Below are 22751 nucleotides of genomic sequence, written 5' to 3' on the forward strand. Positions count from 1 at the left end.
TATGTTTTGAAAAAAATAACATGCCTCATACAAGACTGAAAATCACCCCCTAAACATGGGATAACATAGTGAAAGGATACATTTTCAGATTCCTGATACTCAAGACAATATTTTAGAGTTTAAAATAGGTCTTTCTGATGCTCCCTGATGCCACAGTATGAAAAGACAAGAGATGGTATCGGCGAAAATGGAAAAAAATGTGTCTGAGTAAATGTTTGAAGAGCTGCAGGGAGGGCTATACTTAACCAAAATGTTCTCAAGAGGTGTCGGATGAAAGCTCAGAGTCTCCCCTTCGCAACGATACCACACATAACAAAATTAACCATCCCTATATGTCTTAAACAAGGGCCAGTAGAAAGACAGGCACCCATCTTAAAAACCTTTATTTTTGATGGGGGGGGTGTTACTTTAACGGCTGATAACCCTAACTTGGCTGTACTTCCAGAAGGGTTATCATACAAAAATGTTAACTTCAGACATGTATCTTTTCAAAAAATATAAGCAACCTTTGCCCCTCTGAGTGGTACCGACATCTCACCTGGCCCGTGGACTAATTGTCAAAAAGGCAACGAAAGAGAGGAGCGGAGCGGAGAGGAGAGGAGGGACGAGGAGAGGAGAGGAGAGGAGAGGAGAGAGGAGAGGAGAGGAGAGGAGAGAGGAGAGGAGAGGTGAGGAGAAGAGAGGAGCAGAGAGGAGAGGGGAGGAGGGGGAGGAGAGAAGAGAAGAGGAGGAGAGGAGAGGAGAGGACAGGAGAGGAGTTGTAGAGGAGAGGAGAGGAGAGGAGAGGAGAGAGAAGAGATGAGAGGAGAGGTGAGGAGATAAGAGGAGGGGGAGGAGAGGAGAGGAGGAGAGTTGTAGAGGAGAGGAGAGGGGGGTGAGGAGAGTAGAGGAGGGGAGAGAAGAGGAGAGGAGATGAGAGGATAGGAGAGGAGTGAAGGAGAAGAGGACAGGAGAGGAGAGGCGAGGAGAGGAGAGGAGATGTGAGGAGAGGAGAGGAGAGGAGAGGAGAGGAGAGGAGAGAGGAGAGGAGAGAAGAGAGGAGAGGAGAGGTGAGGATAGGGAAGGAGGAGAGGAGAGGAGAGGAGAGGAGAGGAGAGGAGAGGAGAGGAGAGGAGAGGAGAGGAGAGGAGAGGAGAAGAGAGGAGAGGAGACTAGAGGTTGGCATACAATTCAGCAGAGTTCAGCTCTTGCATGAAAAATTGCTTTGCACAGCGAGTTATCAGAAACATTACTGCTGAAATACAAAGCTTTACGACAGTCAAACTGGAGGCGTACAAACCCATGACTATACAGTGATGGACAATGTACCGTATGTAGGGAGAATCCCCTGAAAGGTCTGTCGTGATGGACAATGTACTTTATGAATCCCCTGAAAGGTCTATCGCGCACATCAGCCTGGATGAAGGTGTTTAACAAGAAAATCAAACAAGCAAACATTTACACTCACAGGATAGAGGGGAGGAGAGGAGAGGTCGTGAGGATAGAGGAGAGATGGGGAAGTAGGAGAGGAGAGAGAGGAGAGGAAAGAAGAGGGGAGAGGAGAGGAGGGGAGGGGGATTTGGGGAGGGGAGGAGAGGAGACGAGAGGAATGAGGAGATGGAGAGGAGAGGAGAGAAGAGGGGAAGGGGGGTTGGAGAGGAGATGAGTTAGAGAGGAGAGGAGAGGAGAAAAGAGGAGAGGGGGTAGAGGAGAGGAGAGGAGAGGAGAGGAGAGAAGAGGAGAGGGAGCAAATGAGAGGAGGAGAGGATAGAAGAGAAGAGGAGAGGAGAGGAGAGGAGAGGGGGAGAGAGGAGAGAAGAGAAGAGAAGGAACGAGAAGAGGAGAGACGAGAAGAGGAGATGAGAGGAGAGGAGAGGACAGGATAGGACAGGAGGAGAGGAGAGAAGAGGAGAGATGAGAGAGGAGAGGAGAGAAGAGAAGGGACGAGAAGAGGAGAGAAGAGAAGGGAAGAGGAGAGGAGAGGATAGGATAGGAGTGAAGGGGTGGAGAGGAGAGAGGAGAGGAGGGAAGGGGAGAGGAGAGATGAGGAGAGGAGATGATGGGGTAGCTGGAGAGGAGAGGAGAGGAGAGGAGAGGAGAGGAGATGAGGGGGTAGCTGAAGAGGAGAGGAGAGGAGAGGTGGGGAAGCTGGAGAGGAAAGGAGTGAAGGGGTGGAGAGGAGAGAGGAGAGAAGATGAGAGGAGAGGAAGGGGAGGAGAAAAGGGGAGGAGAGGAGAGAAGAGGAGAGGAGAGAGGGATGAGAGGGGAGGAGAGGAGAGGAGAGGAAAGAAAAGTAAGAGGAGAGGATAGGAGAGGAGAGGGGAGGAGAGGATAGGAGAGGAGGATGAGAGGAGAGCAGAGGAGAGGAGAGGAGAGGAGAGGAGGGGAGAGGAGAGGAGAGAGGACAGGAAAGGAGAGGAGAGTAGAGGAGAGGAGAGGAGAGGAGAGCAGAGGAGAGAAGAGAAGAGGAGAGGAGAGGAGAGGAGAGGAGAGGAGAGAGGACAGGACAGGACAGGACAGGACAGGAGAGGAGAGGAAAGATGAGGAGAGGACAGGACAGGACAGGACAGGACAGGACAGGACAGGACAGGACAGGACAGGACAGGACAGGACAGGAGAGGAGAGGAGAGGAGGAAGAGGAGAGGTGAAGAAGAGAGGAGAGGAGGGGAGAGGAAAGGAAAGGAGAGGAGAGAGGAGAGGAGAGGAGAGGAGAGGAGAGGAGAGGAGAGGAGAGGAGAGGAGAGGAGAGGAGAGGAGAGGAGAGGAGAGAGGGATGAGGAGAGGAGAGGAGAGGAGAGGAGAGGAGAGGAGAGGAGAGGAGGATGAGGAGAGGAGAGGAGAGGAGAGAGGAGAGGAGAGGAGAGGAGAGGAGAGAGGGATGAGGAGAGGAGAGGAGAGGAGAGGAGACATTAGTAACCCTCCCCATGGCAGAGGTGTCGTCCTGGACTGTGCTGTGTCTCCCAAGCACAACTGGAGCGTTGACTGGAAGGTCGTGGGTTCAAGACCCGAGTGGTGAACTATGCAGGACAGGGCTGAACTGGGCATGTGGCATAGCGGGCATGTCCCACTGGGCCCTGCACCCTCGTGGGTCCCTATTTTCAGATGATGATTTTCTGAAAATAGGGGCCCACAAGGGTGTGGTTCTTATGTTCTTATGTTGAACTTTTTTATTTATTTAGAAAATAGTGATTTATAAATTGATACAATTGCAGAGATGATGCTGTAATTATTTAGAAGCCAGTGTGTATGTATATGTACAGTACGTATGTACAGCTACCTTTTAAATGTTTATTTGAAGCGATGCATTTGTTACCTGGCTATCACTTGTGGTACTCCAGTCTGTGTGTTGGCATAACATTCAGCAGAGTTCAGCTCTTGCTTTGCACAATGAGGTATCAGAAATCAGAAATATTACTGCTGGATTACAAAGCTTTGCGACAGTCAAACTGGAGGCATACAAACCCATGGACATGACTATACAGTGATGGACAAAGCACTTGAGATACTCCACTCTGTGATAAAATTTAGCAGAGTTCAGCTCTTGCATGAAAAATTGCTTTGCACAGTGAGGTATCAGAAACATTACTGCTGAAATACAAAGCTTTGCGACAGTCAAACTGGAGGCATACAAACCCATGGACATGACTATACAGTGATGGACAATGTACAGTATGTTGGGAGAATCCCCTGAAAGGTCTGTCATGTTGATAGTATCTAGGTTTTACTACTAATTAATATTTAAGACCAGATCCAGTGCAATAGTTGGAATTCAGAAATGCAAGGTTTATTTGGCTTGAGAGAGGGAGAGGTGAGGCCAATAGGCCCCAAAGGCCTGTCCACAGGCCTCCCCACCCCCTCTCTCCAATGAGGTGTTAACGGTACAGGTACAGACAAAGAAAGCAAGAAGAAACAAGAAGGAGGGCAGAACAATGCCAGTGGCTGAACTTAAAAAGACCACCACAGGAAATGAGGTCACATGGAATGATGTCACATACAATGATAGTTTTAGCCAATAGCAATCAGCACCAGTGATTCATAACTATCCCCTAGAGGCTTATTGGGAAACGAACCTTTATTGCCTCTTACACACTAAGAGAGTTGCTCCTTCATGGATAAAACAATGTATGGAGATTCAAATGTAATGTATCAGATTGGGGGCAATATTCAGATTCCATCAGTGTACATCAGCCTGGATGAAGTTGTTTAACAAGAAAATCAAACAAGCAAACACTCCCATTCAAGTCTCACTATCTTCAGTTATTGTTTTCCAGTTGCTGATGCCTATTATTGTTTTTCAAACTGACTGATCCCTGATGCGGAATAAGGTCATTGATGTATCTCTCTCTCTCTCTCTCTCTCTCTCTCTCTATCTCTCTCTCTCCGTCTCTTCTTCTTCTTCCCGTAGAATCGCTTGGTGCGCCTGGTGTGTGTGTTCCTGCAGTCTCTGATCCGTAATAAGATCATTAATGTTCAGGATCTGTTCATCGAGGTCCAGGCCTTCTGCATCGAGTTCAGCCGCATACGCGAAGCCGCCGGACTCTTCCGCTTACTCAAGACCTTAGACAGCACAGACACACCTACAGAGGGAAAACCAGCCAAATAACACACACACACACACACACACACACACACACACACACACACACACACACACACACACACACACACACACACTCACACGTGCACACAGTGCGCTGGACTGTTCTGTTACCGAAGACTTTGGACAGCACCCTTCCACCACCCCCAACACACACAGAACCACCCAAATCTTTCCAGGGATCTGGATCAGTGCTGTAATCTAGTTCAGTGTACGTCAAAAATGTGTCATTAAAGAACTCCATCTACATACAGTAGTTCATGGTCGGGTGTCTTTGATTGGGTGTGAGTGTGTGCCTGTGGCTGGCTATTGATTTGATTGTGTTGATTGTGTTTCATAGAGCAGTGGTTCTCACTCTAAATGAAAAGCTGCCAATAACAAACAGGATCCACATTCTGTAATGCTGCTCTCTGTGGGGCTGTTACCAACACCCTGGCTGCATTTACTGGAAATCACTTTGGAGAGAAAAGTTCAAATGAAGTTTGAATGTTTATTTAACACATGGAATTTGGGAAGGCACATAATACTAGCATTTACAAATGCAAAATACAAAAGATTATGGCCATGAAGTTAACTTCCATCTTGAGTATTTCTAATTCAGTGCGATGGTCCTTAAAAATAATAAGTCATTCTAGACAGTAGACAGAAGTGTAGACTGTTAACAGCCAGTGAATTGTAAGAAAGATACAATTCAAATCCTCCAGATGATATGATATGATAAAAATTTATGATACACAAAGTACAACAAATAAACACTCCAGTATTATTGTTTTTGATTTCTTCATTAGATATGAATACAACTGGATTATTAAACACATGGCTCAGTGACACAAGGTTACAACTTACTCTGTCATGATATGTGAATGAGGAAGTGAGTTTGTGTGTATGAATTCATAGCAGAAAGTAATAGTAGTAGAACGATACTTGTTACAGACAGTTAATTACTTAAAAAAAAAAAAAAAAGGAATGTGCTTAACAAACAGGCTTGGAACAGATTAACTATATCTCTCCAGGATTTAATCGGACAATTGGACAAACGTGCAAAATAAAATGGCTAATATTTCAACACCTTTTGAACACAAGTTCTAGAATAATTTAGCACACAGGGGGACTATTGTACTATCATTCAATGAAAGCAGAAGAAAAAAATAGACAAACATTACACAACCACAAACATACGTACTTGTACATACAAGAGACAGGCGATCATCTTCAGTTTCATTGTCACCAAACTTGTAATCACAGCAGATCCTGCCCAGCCTCAGTATTTTCACTCACAAAACTTGTTTGCACTGAAAATAATCACAAACTATTTTTATTCCTATACTATGTCATGTTGAAGGCCTTCTTCAGGCTTGTTAGTGCATCCTGTTCTGTGAGCTTCCACCAAACTTGTAATCACAATAGAGCCTGTCTGGCCTCAACATGTTTTACTTCCAAAACTGCATTTATTTGTAATGGGAATTATCAGAAACTATGTTTTTATCCCTTCTCTACTGCATACAGCTACCAATATTCCATGTTAAATGATATCTTCAGACTTGTCAGAGCATCCTCTTGTGTGAGCGTCTTCCACTCATCTGGGATGTCTACAGGCTCTGCATTGTGAGCTTCAGCCAGTTCCTTGTTGAACTTCATCAGTACAAATTTCCAGTAGTCTGAGGCCTCAACACTGGGATCTCCTGCTATGTTCCAGTCTGGGTAGATCTCTCTGTATTGCTTATAGGGGTGCGATTTTCCTTTTGTTTTTGAACTTCTAAATCTAAGATCACCTATGACTAAAGTTGTGCATACGTTTGTATCCAGTTGGTTAGAATCATGCCATAGGCCGATGTAGCGCCCAAAAGCTTGGGGCCTGTGCATGCTAGAGAAGTGTTTGGTGTGACCCTTGCCTCCTGCTTCACAGGGTGTCCCACAGAAGGGACACTGGTGTCCACATCCACACACACTGGAGAAGAGCAGATCATGGGGTTTAGAGGGCAGCTGCTCAATTCTCTTAGTGATGTGGGAACTGCCTGTTCTCCTGTCATACTCCTGAGCTAAAGACTCCTCCATGTCCTTGATGAAGTCTTTGAGGTAGGAGGTAAACTGGTCTGAGTCAACACCGATAAGAATCATAAAGTTGTCTAAGGCGTCTCTTGGGATGACCAGTCGATCCTGAAGGGCAGAGCAGAACTGCTGGATGAACTCCTTGATGTCCTTTCCCCCTGCATACCTGTTGTTCTCCTCAGAGCTGGTTATTACCTGGTTTATTTTCTTCACAATATTAGACAGGAGCTGTTTCTCCAGTCGAGGCAGCTGGTCACTTGTACACATTCTCTTGATGATCTGTTGCTTTATCCAGTCCTTCAGAAATGGCTCATACGATGTTGTGTAGCTTTTATACTTCTCAAATGAATGTTCCTCAAGCAGTTGTTTTAAAATGGCAAACTGGAAATTGCTCCTTGTGTTGTAAATCGCCCCCTCATCTCCTGTCTTCATTTCATCTGTTATCATGAGGACGAGGTATCTAGACACGTAGTCCTGAACTGCTGGCTTCACACATGTTTCAATAAATTGCAGAGATTTCTTCAAACATTGGTCTTTTTCATTAAACAATACTAAAAAAATTTCCCAGAATGTGCTTTTAGAACTTTCTAGATGTTCCTGCGGATCATTGTGGGACCTAAACTCATTGTGTGCTTTCTGGAAGTCATGTGCTGCAAAACCAATAACATAAAACTTAAGACTAGCTTCACACTCATTCGAAAGAAGTTTCTGGTCATCGATTGTCCTGAGAAGCTCTATGAGGTAAATGTCATTGTAATCTGTGTTGTTGCTCTTCATAACATCTATGTGATGTCCAACAAGATTGCGGCATTCTGTAATGATGTGATCACAGACCGCTTGTCTTTTTATAACATGCTGTGTTGTTTCTGCATTTACATCTGTCCAGATCGACAACCAGTCTGCTTTAACAGTGAATTCCCCCTGTCCACAAGTCCTCAAATTGACATTGCTCAGCATCTCAGATATATGTCCACCCTTTTCAAGTAAATTTCCCTTCAATATATAATAAGCATTTTGATAAACATCTGTCTCTTGTAGTCGGAAATGGGACAGCTCAGACATGATTTCTCTCCACATGTTGTCAAATTCTATGCTGAGGTCTTTAGATAGCACAGCAGCATTTTCCCTACAGTGTTTTATCAGATCCATAACCTTGGTCTCAATTGTATCTGTTTGCTTGTTCTTGATTGAAGCCACCTTTTCCATCTCACTCCTGATTACAATGGCCTGCTCCAAACGCTTTCTTACAGAATGTGCTATATATTGCGTAAGGGCATTCACACTGTTTTTGAAATCTTGTCTGTATTTCTCAACTAAACCAACTTTACTGTCCTTGTTCATGAAGTATTGTTCAAGGTTGTTCAGGATTTTCTGCTCTTCCTCATGCAGTTTCTTTGAAACTTCGTCCAACACATCTTTCAGTATAGTCTGTAATTGACTAATTTCAACATTCTTTCTTGTCATTCCAAAATTGGATATCATTATTTCTTTACTAACAAGCCATTTGTTCATCTCTGATTGGAATGTCCACTCCCAACTGTTGTACTGAGCACATAAATCCAAATAGGCATCAGCCACCAAACTGTTCTTGAAATTGAAGATAAAGTTCTCAAATTTCACTGCATTCCACAAACTGTTGGCCAAGTTCAGGAACTCTGTTACATAATTACATTGTGTATTGCCATATTTTAAGAGACCGATCAAATTCCTCTTAAGTTCATACACAGCTTCACTGTAGCCAGTATTCACTGGGGCCATTGGTGGAATTCCATGCCAAAGACCAGGGATGTAGTAGCTGTCTTTGTCAGGATCATATGTCATCACATCAGTGAACTTTGTGTTGGCTTTTTTCCTCTCCATCTTAGCTGCTGCCTGAGTCATCTCATTGAGCTGCTCCACCAGTTTATTGCGATCTCTCATGTTTTTGTAATGAGCAGACATGTCTGACACATTCTGATGTACAAACAGACATTTGGGCTTCTTCCCAACCTCTGCCATCCTCAGAAAAGCATGGACTGCAATCTGGAGAACATCTTTCATCTCTTGGCTGTTCTCCATTGCAACATTGATCATTGTGATGTCACTGAGTCCTATCACCAGGGTGGCTAGTTCATTGTCATGTTCATAGCTTGTGTCTAGTGCTGCCAGCTCAGGTGATTTTAGGCCCTCTGTGTCGATGACCATGATGAAGTCACAATTGAGCTCAGATTTGAGTTCCTCAGAGACCTTCATCAGCAGCATGAAGGCTCCTCTGGTGCATCGTCCACTGCTGACCGCAAACTGCACCCCAAACATGGTGTTGAGAAGGGTGGACTTCCCAGTGCTCTGTGCCCCCAGCACAGTCAACACCAGGATCCTGCTCTTGTTATTCACCAGTCGATGCAACTGAGTTAGGACTGCTGATATCCACTTCATTGGGATGTTTGAAGCATCTCCATCCACCAACTCCACTGGAAACCCATCCAGCAGCATCTGGGCACACAGACCAGGCAGATGCTGGACTTGTGTTCTTGCTGGGTCATCTTGTGGAAGGGAACATGCACACTCATACATCTGCCCTAGCTCTCGGAAGAAGTGCTCAGGTCCCAAAGAGCTGTTGGAAATCTGCTCATCAAACTTTCTAATCTGCTCCTTTTTCTGGTACTGCTGTCTCAGTCTGTCATGTTTGGTGAGGGTGTCTAGACCCATCTTCAGCCACTTCAGGAAGTAGAGGCGTTCTGTTTTTGGTTTTGAGATTGCAGCAATAAATTTGTCCATAGCATGTGATAGATCATACCGCTGCTGTTTTTGTCTCAGTTTCTGTTCTTGAATTGTCAGTGTAGCCTTGTAATGTTCTTTGTCTTGCTCTCTGTTTGCTTTCCTCAATCTGCATTTCTCTTTCTCCAACTTGCTGATTTCCTTCCAGATGGTTCCATGCAAAGGCAGCTGCTCCTCCTTAAACCCTACAACGTTCTTCACCATTGCACTAATTTCTTCTGCAAGTTTTTTGCCATTTCTGCATCCACTGAAGTCATGATCTACAAATATGTCACAATCTCTAGCTACATCTTCCAAATTAAACATATTGGTTTTAACACATTTATTTTCAACAATGCCCTTTACATAGAAACGCAACATGTTGACAAATTCATGCTTACTTTGTTTTTTTCTGATTATTTCAGTTATTCTATTATTTTTCTGATTATTTCTGTTGTATTTTCGGCACTCCTCCTTGAGTTTCTCCACATTATAATTCTTATTCTGAGAGTTGCTGACCAGAAACAGCTCTGCCTGCAGGTTGGTGAAAGGACTGAGGTCACCCTCCAGGTCATCACTGAAGATGAAAACTGCTGCTGAGGTCTGACACAGGAAGGACATCTGAGCTTCAAATGACCTGCTGTCTCCTCTTAGGTTGGCCATGGCCACTGGCTGTGTGAATATGTCAATGTTTCTGTTTCCAAAGGGCAGATACCAGCTGACTTCAACAAGCCCATCAGATATTCTCCTGGGCACATCACCACACTGCATGTCACGGTGGATAAACGGTTTATTGGGCTGAGAAAGACTACTCATCAAGCTGTTCAGAGTTTGAGATTTAGACAAACTACTCTTGCTTACCCTAACAAAAGACACCATGGGAATATTCATTTCAATAATTCTGCCCTCTACAAATGTCCCTTCACCTGATGAAGAATGAGATTTGTAGATTTTAACTAGATCCCTCATGGCCCAAAGCATCAAAGTGCTCTGCTGTGTGTCACTGTTTGGCAGCAACAAAGGAACAGCAAACTGGCACAAAGACATTTTGCAAACCATTTCCTGCTGAAGGAAAGGATCTGCACAGTGGAAAAGCGCAGTGATCAAATCTAGAGGATTCACACCATCAGTATACTCAGTATCATGAGTAAAACTAGATCTATACATTAGTTGTTCACATTGTACATTTCTTGCATTTAGATTGGACATCATGAGTTTCCTTAAAAAACTCCATGGCAGTTCGAGTAGACCTTGTGCTGGTGTATCGGACAGTGTGTTGCTGTTGATCTCCAGGACTGAGCTGAGAGTGAGTTTCCCTCCCTGCAGATCCCTCAGACCCAACGAAGACAGCAGCTCAGAGAGGGGGAGTCCTTGGTGAGGAAGAGAGATTCTTAAATTATCTTTTTAATGTCCTCTTTAACTGCCAATGTCATTTCATGTGAAAAAAAAAACTGAAGACAGTAATATTAACTACAAGTTCAATTTCGTAACACAAATTGCGTCCTGTGGGGTGACATGTATGTCAATGTTTGTGAATGGGCAGCTGTAAGGCCAACAACAAGGGTCTTAAAGACGGGCTCCTAACCAGTCAGTACCTCAGTTATTGTGGAAGTTTGAGGTGACTATTAACCTCTTAATGGCCCTCATTTATCAAACTTGCGTAGAAACCATCGCAGAAATGAGTGCAAATCTCATCGTACGACGAGGCTCACGTGAGATTTACTAAACATGTGTACCTCTCCAATCCCATCGTAAGAGTGAGCGGCTGTTGATAAATCCAGAGTCTGAAAACCATTGTAATTTGAATAATAACACCCTCTCTAAAACGGCGGGAAGGAGACCGCACCCCTGAGTTTGCGACATGGAGAGACACGACCCGGCTAAAACATCCACGTTTCTGGTTGATTGACAGCTTGAAATTAGGCTTTAGGTAGACATCAAAATAACACGTGGAAATAATCAACAGCAGTAGTCAACAGTGTTTCGGTTCTTAATATGGAAGGGGTAGAGATTGATTTCCAAATAATGATGGTTACAATAAAATGTTTGATTAACTACAGTAGACATAGCCAATGAAGCTATTTTGTAATATCTATATTATTCCATCATATTCTTTTTAAAAATAAAAATATGATGATAAACCTTTTTGTAAACAAGGTCAAGAAAAGGGTCCTACGTGGCCAACAAACAGTGCCCAAACCATTTGTTGGAAGGAGAGTTTTACATGTCCAGTGCGCTGTCCTTCTCGCGCTCATATGCGCCCTGCTTCTCTCCTGCACTCCAGTCCTTCGAGGGGATAGCCTTTTGCCACCTAAATGGACGACTATAAAGTGTTATTGGACACACACGTGTCAGGTGTATATTAGGATAGTAGTTGTGAGCGAAACGGTGAAACTCAACCAGGAGATTATTACTGTAGGCTATGTAGGGGTTGATGTGCGCCTGAACTCCCAGCTGTTAAAAAGAAGGGACGTCAGTCCATTATCCCACGACTGAAGGCACATTCCAATACACAATTATTCACACATCACGTCAAATCACATGTGAGAAGTCTGCAGTTGAGAAGTCTGCAGTTGTTGACCTACAGATGGTGTAACTTCAATCTGCTCATTACCGTGCCGGGCCGCGGCAGCGTACCGTGATCATTACACCCTGTGGCCATTCGGAATGCGGGGGGCAGTATAGCACCGCTTTTGCAGAGCAGCGTCTGCCTGTGTCTGTGGTCTGTTTGTGCTTCCGTCCTTGCCCGTCCCCCAGTTTTAGTAGTAGTAGAAATACAGTCAGCAAATTGCATGTTTTATTTAGCATTGGGCATTTGATAGGGCATTTGATAATAACACAAGTGTGAGCCCTAAACAAGACCACAATGTGAATTTAAACTCGACTTTTTTTCTGTCTTGCATTCACCGTCTCCCAATCCGTCTCTAACTTATTTCAGTACTATTCAAGCCAGGAACGGGTATCCTCAGGATACAGAGTTTGCATACATACTACAATTTGAACCGGTAAAGACAATTAAAACCGACTCAATCAGACAGGAACACCATTGTAATTAAGTGTGTCCCGTAACGCCAGCATGAGAGAGATCGAATTTTAAATTTGGCGACGACATTGTGTTGCACGTAACATTGGGCATTTGATAATAACACACGCGCGAGCCCTAAACAAGACCGCCAGTCGACGGTGTTTTGTTTTTATTATTCTGCATTCATGCCAGGAACGGATTGTGAACACTTATGACTGCTTCTTTGGAGGCTGGATAACCTGTCACACCAGCGTTTCCCCCATATTTTTTGTTAGTCAAGGTGGTGGGGCGTTAAAAGTACATATTTTTGGATTAAGTAACTACAGAAATTACATTCACAACATGAAATCTTTATCTTTTCAGGGGACCTAGTCAAGGTGGTAGGTGGCTCTTTCAAGGTGGCCGCCTTCGCAATAAAGTGCTGGGGCAAACCCTGACTGTCACACCACGACGTGTCACAAAAGGCTGTGCACTGCCTTTTTTTTTTTTTTTTTAAAACACAGCAGTCGTATTGTCACGGGGGTGACAAACTTGGACTAACTGTTATTCTCACTGATTGCAAATGTTTGCAGGTGCCAATGGGAAGAGGGAGAAAGGTGATTGGGTGTACGGGGTGGGTATGGGCTTTTTGAATGCAGGTGGCAAGATGGCGAGGAGGATCCGGAGGAGGACGAGACGCACAGCTACCGTACGAGAGAAGGGTCGGAGAGACTACCGCGGCCGGGGGGCAGCCTTGGGAGGGGGTGAGCTGCACGCCGGTATCCGGATGGGGCCAGGAGAAGATGGGGCACGCGTTCGGTCCTTTGGACGACACAAGCAACAGACGACTACGAATGGCGCGGACGGCATATTGCCTGAACGAGGTTTGCGGCCAGAGTCACGAAGAGGTTGCGTTGGAAAGCTGGTGGTGGAGGACGCTCACCACCGAAGTTAAGTGCCACGCCTGGTCACCATAGCCTTCACCTTGAAGCCTCCTCCCCGCTGTGTGCGCTGCCCCTGGCCCGCTCTGTCTGTCACTCACTCACTCTCTCACTCCCGGACCCAGCGAATGCACGATCGGAAAAGACTTTTTGCGCAGCGAGGATGGCCACCCCTACACCATCGTTTTATGTGTGCTGTGTTGGTTGCTGTGCTGCTCACGTGTGCTCCTTTAAATAAGTAGCTTAGTTACTCGTGCTGTGTAGACCCATTTTATTCACAATTGGTGATGGGAGTTAGCATCCCCCTGTGCGTTATTCATACGAATTCAGAGACTGGAAGCCTGTTTACCCTTCTCCTATCTCCACCAGCTGATCCGCCTCCGCGTGCCCAGACGAGCCAGGTGGCCCTGCCCAACCTGTCGGAGGCTACGATGCGCACGGACCGAGTGAGAGGTTTGAGGTGCTGATCAGAGACATTGGACCATTAAGGACCCCGCGGACAGAGAACTGGTTACACATCCACACACGCGCGCACACACACACACACACATGCATACAGAACTATGTCTCCAAATAGAAAATAAATACTTGATTTAAATGACTTTGTTGTCTTGGTGTTTCCTGATGTGTACAATGCTCCTCGGGGTAGTTGGTATTAAGTGGGGGTGCCGCTGTCAAACGCGCACCCCCACCTGTGACAGTATGATAAGTGTTAAGATAAGTGTGAAATTCTTTTTTTTTTTTTTTGCTTAGGCCTATTTTTTTGGCAAACGAATTCATTAATAGGCCTAATTACTTCTATTGTTAAGGCGGCTACAGAGTATAATTTGTTTTCATTATTTCATAATTTTTGTTGGTGGTAAGCCTATATAGGCTACTATATAGGCTATTTTTAATTAGGCTATTTGAATGATTCAACCAACCGCCCGAATTTAATTAAAATATTTGGCTATAGGCTACTTTCGATTCGATTGTGTGTGCTCTTCTTAAAACCTGATTTTAATATGGCAACCAAGCATAGGCCCTACACATTGTGAGGGACTAAACAAGTGCGTCCAATGCGAATACTCCCTCTTGTGTTGTTGGAGAGAGAGAGAGCTCTTTTGTGTGCGTGTGGGGGTTTAATCACCCCCTCCCCCACAGACAAACATTCACTCCGTCACACAGTTGAAGACTGTAGTTAGTTGACATCTATGTAAGCGCCCCTCCAAGCGTCTGCCTGTGTTTGTGCTTCCGTGCTTGTCCATCCCCAAGTTTTAGTAGTAGTAGAAATACAGTCAGCAAATTGCATGTTTTATTTAGCATTGGGCATTTGATAGGGCATTTGATAATAACACAACAACATAACAAGTGTGAGCCCTAAACAAGACCACCATGTGAATTTAAACTCGACTTTTTTCTGTCTTTCATTCACCATCTCCCAATCCAGTTTGCATAGGCCTACCTACAATTAAATAAAATAAAAAAGACGGTTTTTTTTTAATTATTATTATTATTATTAGTGCTTGTGGACACTTGTGAACTATGACTCCTTCTTCGGAGGCTGGATAACCTGTCACACCACGAGCTCTTTTGTGTGCGTGTAGGGGTTTAATCACCCCCTCCCCCACAGACAAACATTCATAGCGTCACACAGTTGAAGACTGTAGTCAGTTGAAATTTATGTAAGCGCCCCTCCAAGCCGTGTGAGTTTAACAGTTTGCGGCCAAGAGTTTTTTTTTTCACGAGCGCGCGCACGCACGCGCACACACACACACACACACACACACACACACACACACACACACACACACACACACACACACACACACACACACACACACACACACATTGGTACATTGATCACCTGGATACAGTCATCGACCAAATCATCGATCTAGGTGGTGAGCCCACTGGTAGGTGAAGGGAAACAGCGCACTACTGCACAAACAACAGGCCGAGTCGCAGGAGACACAGCGAAAGGGACGGAACGCAATTCTGGTTAAGCCGGGCAGAAAGGATGTTTTCTGCTGTCTTTATCTGCAGTGTAGCCTACATTAGGCAACTTGTAAAGGCTGCTGTGTAGGCATTGTCTACTAAAACTCTGTAGGCCTACTTGTGAAATAAATGTACACTCTTGCTGAAATTTCAAGTTTAGCCTACGTTTATTTGTTTATACACAGAATTAAAAATCAATACAATAAAAACAATATGAGGTAATAAAAGAGTATGACGTGTGTGCATCCGTTTTTTTGTTCAACATTGTTCAACATTGTCATAAGATGGTGCGGAGAACCAGGTAAAGACCACAAATGCCCAGACGCTAACCAGACATGGATACCAAATTATTTCTATTTATTTATTATATTTTAGCCTACTAAATATTGAAAGAAGGAAAAGAAAAGACAGACACGTCGAGGCTACTGGTCGTAGCCTATTACAGCAAATCGAACATGCGCTTTATGCACACATAGCAATAAAGTAGTAAAAGGAATTCAACTTCGGAGCGCAGTGGGTTTCGTGGGTCCGGGGGGATGGTGATGGCACGTTTGGTGTCTTTCCACCACCCCTGCACGGAGAGTGCATGGATGGAAAGCATATCCATAAAGCATCTGCATTCCTTCTGGAAGAATTAGGCTACAAAGAGCTGGTTACAATTTCAGTAGGCTATTATTTCCATAAAGGAATCGAATAGCCTAATTGTCATAACAAAAGTTGCAGTTTCAGTCAAATAGCTCATATTAAGTGGAGGACGAGTAATATTTCATAAGCATATTTTAGTTCATATATTATGTAATTCATTCTGCAAAAATGAGTATATTTTTCTCTCAAAAAATGACATTGGTTTCAATGAGGGCACTCTTGTTCTGGCAGGGACTCGCTTTTCGGCACGACAGTGCCCGCGCGTTATCTTCTCTCCCAAGACCCGACAGTTGTTTACAAGTCAATTTGAGCACGAAAACAGCAAAGACAATGTGATATTTCATTCAAATAGGGCCTACACACTCCAAATAAAACATTGGTCGGAGGGATTTTCAACCGGACCGCAGCGCGAGCAGACAGTCAGTGTGAAAAGCCAACTCTACCGGGAAAATCGCCGCTCGCTTACCATCAGTGCGCGAGCCCTGAAAATCGCAGCTCGCTTACCATCAGTGCGCGAGCTCTCGAAACAGTGAAGTGGCATATCGCAACAGCACATGCGGATCAGCCAAATCATATGCAACAAAGTCGCCAACAAAGCGAGGATTTAACGTTTAATAGGCCTATGCCAACGTTGTGTGAATACGGGAATTGGACAGCCATGCACTGTCCTTTCAATAGGTATAGTAGAATAATAGGTATAAGACCGCTTCGGTTTCTTTTCACCTCATGGGGAAAGCATAATTTCCATGCACTGCACGAAACTACTAAGCATAAAGTTAGCGATCAAACAAAAAATATTGGTTGTTGTCATTACAGCATTTAATAGCCTATGCTATGGCTGTTGTTTAAAATAGCCATTGGATTGCCAACCGTCCCTTGTTATTAAGAAACAAACGTAGGCCTATGGATATGAGCTGACATGGGACTCAATGTCGTTCAAATGCAGGGAATTGCATCTGTTTTTTTCCCTTTTGTATTCGTTTGCGTAATTATAGTTTTTCTGTGCGTTCCGGGACCTCTGTCCAACTCACCGTCGCTGTGATGTCATATGCTTTTTGCGTTCCGGTACCTTGTGATTTACAAATTAAGCATTGATTACGGAAGTGTAGGTTAGGTTATCGCCCCAGCTGTTGGCGATGTAAGATAAATAGCCAACGCTTAAACACTCAAACGCGGCGCTGTAGGTTACTGCAGTGAGGTTTAGGCCCCCTATTGCACTCTCCATAATTTTTACCGAACGAAAAAAGTATCCACATCCAGATAACAAGTTTGAAGTTGCAATATTAGACGTTTCAAATCTTGCGATGCGAGAATCGGTATAGGGGCTTGTGGCTTCAATTTAGGTCTACACATAGCCTAGAGCTTGCACATTAATGGCAATTCATCCGATCATCATAAAAAAAAAGAAAAGAAAATTCATTAGGCTATTTATTCTTTTTATGACTCTTCTTACTTCCTGGAGGTGTTCTCACACAATTTAATTAGGCATGTCGTTATCCGCTGAATCGGTGCGTGCTGGTGAATATGAGCATATTAATATGCCGTCAACATCGTCTAAAATATTCCATATGGTAATAAATGTTGCCAACACATTTGCGCTTCTTCACCACTCTGTGCTATGGTTATCTGATATGAACAAGAGAGAGAGAGAGTGAGAGAGAGAAAGAGAGAGAGTGTGTGTGTGTATGTGTATGTGTATGTGTATGTGTATGTGTATGTGTATGTGTATGTGTGCGCGCCCGTGTGTGCGTGTGAGTGAATGGGTATTGAGCGAGCGCTCCCAAGTGCCACCCGGCGGTTGTTTGGGTACACTGCAGCTAGGCCCGGTACGTACCGAGGTGGATGACGTGGCATTACCTCGGTAAAGGGTGTGCATTGTAGGGGGACCGACTGTATGCCAAATTAACGCAGGGCTCCCAGGAAGGATGCACCAATTCAAACAGGTAGAAGTTGGCGTATAGCCAAAATATGTAAAAACATTTTGTAATTATGTAGGCCACATATTTTTGATAATGAGTTATTGCTCTACAACTGCTGCTCAAGTTGGTGATCATAGTCATCTCAAGTCCAACTTGAAAACGGCGTACACCGTCTGAGAGCAGTCATACGATTTCATCTTTCCTGCGCTTACAATGAGATTTGATGAATGCCGACTGGTCGTAGAAAAAGAACGTACGCGCGACGTACGTATGATTCTCTTCGTACGCTGCTTTGATAAATGAGGGCCAAGTTTCTGTCACACAATGCTTAGGTTCATTTTATGGTGTCCTGTGGAGTGACTGCTCTTATAGAAGGAAAAAAAAAGTTTTTTTAATAAATGAAAACACATATTAAGATTAAACACAATATCATTATCAAGTAAGCATGAGCTCAGATGTCAGTTATGTATACAAATGGATTAAAATGGCCATAATGCAGTGAATTTCCTGGGGTGTGACTTCATTTTCCTGCGGTGTGACATGCTTATGCAATGTGTTGATGCAGGACTCATTTTCCCAAAAATGGCAAAAATAAGGCGAAATTCCATGGACTACTAAGTGCTTTATTTCTTTTCTATTTTATTCCAATTTTTCCATCATTTTTTTCAGGATTTTTTTTTTTTTGCATTACGCCCCTTAAACGTCAACCACCCATTTGCATACCCTTCATTGATGATATAGTCAGGTTCATTGGATTTTTGTGGAGATTTGGAAAGCTATACATTTTTGAAAAGTACAAACCCCAACTCCATAGAAGTTGGGACGCAAGCTGGTAACACTTCCAAATAAGGGGCCATAATTAACAGTAAAGTAGCTACAACCTAATACTTAAGTAAGGGTTAATAATCATTACTTAATGGCACATTAGACACATATTAATTGTTATTAATGCATATGTTGAACATTAGTAAGCAGTTACTTAACTATTAGATAACTATTACCTTGTGTTACAAGTTAATAGCATATTATTATTTAACTAATAGATAAGTAAGGGCACAGTTAATAGTTAAGTAGCTAATAGTTAATTAATTAATCTACTGTGACATCTAGTTTTCAGTCGTTCAAATCACTGCAATAGTGGCAACAGGAGCCATTATATAGCAAGGGTTAGACGTACACTTCTCAATGATGGTGGGGTGATGAGATGTAATTTTTTCATGTACCACTTATTAGTTTTAATGGTAAAAACCCTGCAATAAATGCAGAACATTATGAAGAGTAATAGTTTTGAAGCGAGACTAAACCATTCCTCTGTGATAATTAGGTTAATGTTTGAGAATATTAGCTCCAAAAAGAGCAGTGCATGATGGGTACGCAATCTACAGACAACAATATTTCGGTATTATTTAATCATTAGATATGCCTTGCTTTTGTATTAAGTAAGTGTTAATTAAGGGCCTTAGTTAAATATGACCTAATAGCTACTTAACTATTAACTGTACCAAATCTAATGATTAAATAATACCGAAATATTGTTGTCTGTAGATTGCGTACCCATCATGCACTGCACTTCTTGGAGCTAATATTCTCAAACATTAACTTAATTATCACAAAGGAATGGTTTAGTTTTGCTTCAAAACTATTACTCTTCATAATGTTCTGCATTTATTGTAGGGTTTTTACCATTAAAATCAGTAAATGGTACATGAAAAAATTACATCTCATCACCCCACCATCATTGAGAAGTGTACGTCCAATCCTTGCTATATAATCGCTCCTGTTGCAACTATTACAGTGATTTGAACAAGTGAAAACTAGATGTCACAGTAGATTACTGTCCTCTACAAGTCTTCTGTTGTCCAGTCTTGCACTTTAAATGTCTGTATGAGCACTGTCTATGTCCATACTGTCTTAAGTCCATGTATAAGTACTGTCTATGTCTATACTGTCTATGTCCTTACCTAGATTAGTCTATGTCTGTATGGGAAAGCAAGAAATGTAATTTCAAATTCTTTGTATGACCAGTGCATGTAAAGAAATTGACAATAAAACCTACTTGACTTGACATTAATTAATTAACTATTAGGTATGCTCAGCCAACTCTATTATAAGGGTCCTAAACACCAATATCTATCTATTAATTAACCATTAGTTATCCTCAGCCAACTCTAATATAAGGGTCCCAAAACCCAATATTTAAGTATTAATTAACCATTAGTTATGCCTTACTTTTGTATTAAGTAAGTGTTAATTGTGGTCCTTAGTTAAGTATGACCTGATAGCTACTTAACTATTAACTGTGTCCTTACTTATCTATTAGTTAAATAATAATATGCTATTAACTTGTAACACAAGGTAATAGTTATCTAATAGTTAAGTAACTGCTTGCTAATGCATTAATAACAATTAATATGTGTCTAATGTGGCATTAAGTAATGATTATTAACCCTTACTTAAGTATTAGGTTGTAACTACTTTACTGTTAATTATGGCCCCTTATTTGGAAGTGTTACCCGCAAGCTTAATTGTGAATAATATCAAAATACTGCCATTTCCAAAAATTCTGGTTCTGACATTAGTTGGAGAACGGTACAAAGAAAACATATCAGCCATCAAAACTGACCAAAATTATTGTTTTGGGAGATATTCATGAATATGTAAATCCAACGCGTCTAAAAAGAGTTGGGACGGGGACAATAAAAGGCAGCAAATGTGGAGGAAGACTAAAAAAACGCATTAACCGGTGAGATGATTTTATATAAAAACAGTGTTGATTCCTATCTTGGACATGATTTCACCAGCTTAAATGGTAGGTGTTTTCCTTGTCATGTGTTTCAATGTTTTCCTTTCTGTAGTGCTTACAGTGTGACAGGTCTTGACCAAAAGCCAGCCATTTTATGTCCTGCTGGTCCTTATGTTGGAGTTAAACTGTTAAAACATAGTAGAAAATGCAATTTGTGACCGACCGTGGAAAAACCACTCTCAAGTAGGCCCTGGAGCATATTGAGTTAGTTATATATTCCAAAAGTAGAGATTCTAAGCTTTACCATGATGCCTCACACATGGGAATCTGGTAATATTTGAATATGTTGTGGACATTTTAATATGTTCACTTGTAAAAGTAAAAAACAGAGAACTCAGCCTTGAAAGTTTCTGTCCAACCCACACCTGCATATTATATAGCCCTCCCCCTGCTAAGTCCTCCCCCTACATGACCTAGCCCTCCCCCTGCTAAGTCCTCCCTCTACATGACATCATGCTAAACCCTCCCACCTACCATTCAAGCTGTCACAGGCTGTCAGACTGATAGCCACTGACAGGCCAGAATTGGGGGATAAGTGTCTTCTGTTTTTGTTTTAATCAAAAATGGCTTTTACAGAATGAGATGGCAATCAGAAACCATTGCAATACTGTATTGTTTTTGAAAATATACACCATTTTAATTGTTAAAGCATTATTAATGGAATGACAAACATGATTGAAATTTGCTGTGTTTATGAAAATATTCGGACACTATGGCACAGCAAAGAACGACAGTAAGGCTAGAGATCCATTATAGCGTTACGTTATCGCAGCTCGACGTACTGGATGTCCCAGTGTCGACGCACTGCTACTACAGCTCGAGTGGCCCGGGAGTTATATACAGGAAGTATATCAATCTACATTTCTAGCCGTTTTTATCCATATAGCAAACCAACTGTCCCTAAATTACAGTTCAAAATGCTCTTACCGAACTCGGCACATGTGTTTTTTTCACACACAGCTTGGCCTCGTGTTGTTATGCTTATGGTCGAAATCGAACATAATCATTTGAAGCCAGGCATCATAAGCACATGCAACATACATGCTTGTAGTCTATATTTTGTACATCCAAAAGTTTGATAGATGTCAAAAATCTACTTTTACCGAGGGAAATGCACCTTCGTGATGACCACAGGTATCATGGGACATCTTCATGTCTACGAGTGAAAATATCAAACCGTGTATGCCCGGCTTTAGGCATTGCTTCTAGGCAGGCCAAGACCAATGTGAATATTGTTTCTGATCTCTGGAAAAATCGGGAACATCCAAAACATCTCGTACAAGTCCACTGGACAAGAAACCATGCTTCTTCTGCCAAAAGGAAGATGGTGAACTGCTTTATCATGTCAAACTGCAAATGCCGGTAAAACTCTAAAGGCTGCTGTGGAAAAGTTCCAGAATCCGACACTGAAAACAAGACTGACCACCAGCATCTCAGCAGATGATGCACATTCAATTGCTGTCCAATATCACAAATATTGCATTAAGTTGAAAGTGGCGAAAGAGAGGATCCTCACAGTCTTGCCATAACTGAAGTCTGTTGTTCAAAAGGACCGAAGGAAGTCAGCAGTCCCTACTACCCAGAAGCATGTGAAGACATGGTTCATGCTGCAATGACAACTGATGAATATAATAACATGAAGGCAATTTACAAAGCAGCACAGGTGATAAGGAAGAACATTGTAACCTTCACCAAGACAGGCCAGGGAACAGATGCTATCACTGATTCTTGAAAGTTTGGCAAAAACATGTCCCAGCAGTAAAATGCTAATTCTGTTGAAAATCAACTAAATTTTCACGAACAAAATTAATCCAGGTAATGGCCAAGGGGTCTGTTACACAAATACACAGTTGTTTGAAATATGTAAGTATCATTTTATTACTTTTCATGGCTATAAACCTGTCCACACCCTGAAAAAACGCCTGTCCCAAGGACTGGCATCATCATTTCAATTGACTTAAAATACAAAAATCACTAACAGAATTGAACAATATCACCATGATGTGGAGGACCATATTAAAGTGGTTCTACAGATCTGCACATAGTGCATGTAAAACAATATTTACTATTATTTTCTGATTGCTCAAAATGTGTCCAGCAT

At 42.7% G+C, this 22751-nt stretch overlaps 1 protein-coding gene across 1 annotated transcript in view; it reads right to left on the reverse strand.

The window, feature by feature from the left end:
- Window positions 1-6082: 6082 nt before the first annotated feature.
- The window catches only part of LOC134443250 (interferon-induced very large GTPase 1-like), a 44036-nt gene continuing 27367 nt past the window's right edge, over window positions 6083-22751 (reverse strand). Inside the window, exon 9 of the mRNA XM_063193128.1 lies at window positions 6083-10761. Coding sequence (XP_063049198.1) covers window positions 6083-10761 — 4679 coding nt within the window. The remainder of the gene's footprint in view (window positions 10762-22751) is intronic.

This window comes from Engraulis encrasicolus, unplaced genomic scaffold, assembly GCF_034702125.1.
Source record: "Engraulis encrasicolus isolate BLACKSEA-1 unplaced genomic scaffold, IST_EnEncr_1.0 scaffold_29_np1212, whole genome shotgun sequence".
In the NCBI taxonomy this organism is placed as follows: domain Eukaryota; kingdom Metazoa; phylum Chordata; class Actinopteri; order Clupeiformes; family Engraulidae; genus Engraulis; species Engraulis encrasicolus.